The 4,733-nt window shown below is 42.4% G+C and overlaps 1 protein-coding gene across 1 annotated transcript; it reads right to left on the bottom strand.

Moving 5' to 3' along the window:
* Positions 1 to 2,071: 2,071 nt before the first annotated feature.
* LOC310824029 (general transcription factor II-I repeat domain-containing protein 2A-like) lies at positions 2,072 to 3,250 on the bottom strand (the record flags this gene model as incomplete). Its single annotated transcript, XM_083696925.1, has 1 exon — positions 2,072 to 3,250. One exon carries the CDS (start codon positions 3,248 to 3,250, stop codon positions 2,072 to 2,074), a length of 1,179 nt encoding a protein of 392 aa, XP_083553051.1.
* Between the last annotated feature and the right edge of the window lie 1,483 nt (positions 3,251 to 4,733).

Here is a 4,733-nt window from a genome sequence, read left to right as displayed (position 1 = left end):
CAAGAGGGAATATTTGTTGAAGTATTAGATCAGTTCATTAAGGGTACTGTGTTTTGTGTGTGTGCTGATAACCTTGGAGCACATAGTCTTGCAGGCTTTTATGAAAGTTTTACTGTAGAGAAGTTCTGTCGATTTTGTTTGATAAGTAAGGACCTCATGATTTCCAGTTGAGGGATGTTGATGAACACAACATTTTTTTGGAAGAGCTTCGGCAGAATGAGAACCTCCAAAGCATTAATGGTGTAAAAAAGGAGTGTGTACTGGGGAAGCATCTACTGTTCTTTCATCCAGTTAATGGGTTCCCTCCAGATATTTTACATGACTTTTTTGAGGGGGTCATTCCTGTGGAATTGTCTTTGTGTTTGAAAAATCTGATTGCAAAACGTTTGTTTACATTTGATTCACTAAACGACTGCATAACATCATTTCCCTACAGGTATACAGACAAAGTAAACAAACCACACAAAATTTCAAAAGCAAGCTTTGACAAAGGAAGTGTTGGAGGTAACGGACATGAAAATTGGACATTGTTGCGCTTGCTTCCTTTTATGATTGGATACAAGATACCAGAACACGAGCCTGCTTGGGAGATTTTAATGGACCTTAAGGAAATTGTTGAGATTGTCGTTTCACACACTCTCTCAGAGGAAGCATTGTGTTATTCGTCTTCCAAACTACGGGATCATCGCAAGTTACTCACTAGTACCTTTCCGCAGTTCAGACTTAGGCCAAAACATCACTTTATTGACCATTACCCGCATCTAATTCGCTGTTATGGGCCGTTGGTGGACTTGTGGACGATGAGATTTGAGGCTAAACATAGCTTTTTTAAAAAGGTGGTCCACGACACTAAAAATTGGAAAAATGTGCTGCTCACACTTTCTTCATAACACCAGCAAATGTTAGCCTACCATCTAGATAGGCGCAACCTTTTCAAGGCAAAGCTATATGTTGAAAAAGTGAAAGTGGTCAGGGTTTCAGAATTAAATACATCACTCAAGTGTGAAATTGAGAAGAAGTACCCACATCTTCACAGTGTGTCTCTGTCTAAAACTATTCACCTGCATGGCACACAGTATGCAGAGGGCATGATTTTATCTTCTGGGCAGTGCAGTACCTCCCAGAATTCCATAAGATTATTATCATTCTTGTCAATGCAGAGGAAGTGACATTCATTTGTAAAAGGCTCTCTTCATGGTACATTGAACATTTCAGATCTTATGAACTTGTTGAACATCACTGTTCTGAAATTGTAGCCTTGGATCCAGATGCGCTGACGGATTACCACCCTCTAGAAGCATATAAAGTCGGTGGAAAATTGATGGTGACCACAAGGACATTCATCCTCAATTAAAGCAGCTGAAAATGGTATGTTGTCTTGTGCCTGCTGTTTGCACTAAAAGGGTCTATAAGTATTGTTGGTCACATTAGCCCCTATATAGTGATGCAGAATCAGACTGTTTTCCCACTTTCTCTCTCTCTCTAGACCAGGGGTGGGCAAACTTTTTGACTCGTGGGCCACAATGGGTTCTAAATTTTGACAGAGGGGCCGGACCAGGAGCGGATTGAGTGTTTTGGTGACCCACCTCATAGGAGAAAAAAATATATCATGGGATATGTAGAAAACATGTGCTTTAATATCAATTGAAAATGAACGGACAAGAGTTACGGCTTGCCAATATGTGGAGCCAGCATGCAATAAAAACACTTAAAACACTTCAAATTTAAAAACACAAAAATAACATCCATCCATCCATTTCCAAACCGCTTATCCTATGAGGATCGCGGGGGGGGGGGTGGAGCCAATCCCAGCTGACATCATTGGGCGAGAGGCGGGGTACACCCTGGACAGGTCACAAAAATAACAGCACAGCAATAAAAGAGAATTACAATTAAAACACTGCAAATAAAATCATTCAATAAAAGCATGCATTATAAAATCCCCAATAAAAATATTCACCTTGTGACACATTCCTTAACAGAAATTATGTGTAACATGTAAGGTTTATTGAACAAATTATTTTTCAAATGCATTTTTTACATAACACAACAGAGAAACTTACTTTTAGTTTCAGTGGGAACAGTGTTGTTGGTCTCCCTTTTTAGCCAGCTCCAAGTCTGGAGTTAGTTTTGTTGTTGCGATTCTCAGGATGGACCTGAGGTGTTGGTCTGTTAACTTGGATCTGTGGCTGGTTTTGTTGATGTTCATGACGCTGAACGTCTGTTCACACACGTAGGTCGAGCCGAACAACGCCAGCATCTTCTGTGCCGTCCTCCGGAGGTTTGGAAACGCGGCTTCATTAAGTGAAGCATAAAAGTCATTCAGCTTAAGAGAGGTGAACTTCTCTTTTAAGACGGGGTCAGACTGCAGATCGATTAGTTCCAGCTGCAGCTCCTCTGGTACTGTTTCAGGGTCTTGTGACAATGGACAGGCCACCAACTGAAGCGACTTGTCAATTTTCTCAAAATCAGAAAACCGACGGCAGAATTCTCCGAGCAGCGCATCCAGTGACTCGCTGTATTTCTTCACTTTTGCGCCGGCCTCTTTCAGCGTGGCTAGTGTGGGAAAATGAGTGAATGACTTATTTGAAATTTGCCTGGAGAATAAAGCCAGCTTGGATTTGAAGGCTTTCACGTTTGTGTACATGTCGTGCACAAACTGATCCTTCCCCTGTAGCTTCACGTTCAGCTCATTCATATGTGAAAATATGTCCACAGCAAACGCAAAATCACAAAGCCAGTTCTTGTTGCTCAGCTCAGGAAACTCGTCGGCCTTCCCCAGTAGCTCCAGAAATGCACCGATCTCCTCTTTGAGCTCCCCTTTGAGCACTCGTTGAAAGACTTTGCCCAAACTTAACCAGCGGACACGGGAGTGATAAAGTAGGTCCTGGTGGTCCGCATCAGTATCCTCTAGGAACGTAATGAACTGACGGTGCTGAAGTCCCCTTGCTCGTATAAAGTTGACAAGTTTTACAACAGGATTCACAACATGATTCAGCTGTAATACTGACTTACATAGAGCTTCCTGGTGGATGATGCAGTGAAGGAAAATAACATCCTGGTCAGGATTTTCATCTTTCACTTTATTCTGGATTCTCCTCAGCAGGCCAACATTTTTCCCCGTTAAATTTGGAGATCCATCTGTGGTGACATTGATGAGCTTACTCCAAGGGATCTTCATATTTTCGATGACAGCAGACACCCGGTCGTACAAGTCCTCTCCCTGTGTCTTTCCTTTCAGAGACTCCATTGTCAAAAACTCCTCCGTTATTTCAAAGGTATCGTTAATCCCTCGGATAAAAATGAGGAGCTGAGCAGTGTCTTTTACATCGTTGCTTTCATCCAGTGCTAATGAATATAACGTGAACGACTCTGCCTTTTTATTTAAGTCGCTGGTTATAGCTTCATCTATCAGTTCCACACGGCGAGTCACTGTCCTGCGTGATAAGCTGAGTTTTTCAAATTTGTCTTTACTTTCAGGACACAAGACACCTGCTGTCTCCACCATACATTCTTTTAAAAACTCGCCCTCAGATAGAGGCTTGCTGGCTTTTGCTAATTTGAATGAAAGCATAAAACCTGCCTTGGTACTTGACTCATGAATGGCAGCTTGACGATGAAAAAAATGTTGTTGAGTCTGTAAATTAGCTGCCAACCTCTGCGCAGTAGCCTCCCGTTCTTTCGTTGACTGCTTGCTAGCATAGTTAGCGTGCTTTGTGGCAAAGTGCCGGCTGATATTATATTCTTTAAAAACTGCGACAGTCTCTTGGCATATCAGGCATACAGCAGTTGATCGGTATTCGGCGAAAAAATATTTCGTTGTCCACTCTTTATTAAATACTCGACATTCTGTGTCCACTTTCCTTTTCTTAGCTCCGCTCATCTTTACAGAAAGGCTGAGGGGTGAAAGAGTAAAGCGCAAACGTGGAGTAATACGCCTCACCTCAACAAAGGTCACTGTATCTAGAGTGAGAATTGCAGGGGAAATAAAACATTAACAAGGTTTATTAATATAACTTCAAGTTCGGCGGGCCGGATTAAAAAGACAAACGGGCCGGATGTGGCCCGCGGGCCGTAGTTTGCCCATGCCTGCTCTAGACTCTATCTAGCAGATTAAGACAAGTCACTAAATGGCCCTCTCCGTTCCCCATTCCTAAGTTCTCATATGATGTTGAACTGAAATTGCGAAAGGGAAATGAGATCTATGAAAAGACAAAGAAGCCCCTTGATGTGACCAGAGATGTCAAAATGGAAGTTTTGGATAAAGTGGCACAAGCTATTTTTGACCTCAGAGGAGGCTATCCTGAAAAAGATCAAGTAGCATCAGTTGCCTCTGCGCTGGTTCTCAAGTATCCGTGCCTTAAGGAGTCAGATAGCATAACAGGCTGTGATGGATGGCTAATGAGTATCAGATATAAGATTGGTAACTTTAGGGCAAAACTGCGTGATGCAGGGTGCAATGAGGTAAATGTAAACAGAAAAAGAAAGCAAGGAGATGGGAATGACTGTCCATTCACACTGAAAAAGGCCAAACGTGGAGAGGTCAATCATGTCCCGGACAATCCGGAACACCATGATGATTCTACTCTTGAAGAGGAACAGCTTGCTCTGGTCGAAGAAATGAAGAAGAAGAAAAGGCACATGGGACTGATTCGGCACAAGATGGAAGTGACCTTTTCCCTTAGACGGAAAGAAATAGTAGAGATGCAGCCTACACTGTAAAAAGTCGTTCA

Source organism: Argentina silus (assembly GCF_951799395.1).
Source record: "Argentina silus genome assembly, chromosome: Y".
Lineage (NCBI taxonomy): Eukaryota > Metazoa > Chordata > Actinopteri > Argentiniformes > Argentinidae > Argentina > Argentina silus.
Note: the sequence above shows the minus strand (reverse complement) of the source record. Positions and strands in the feature narration are given on the sequence as shown.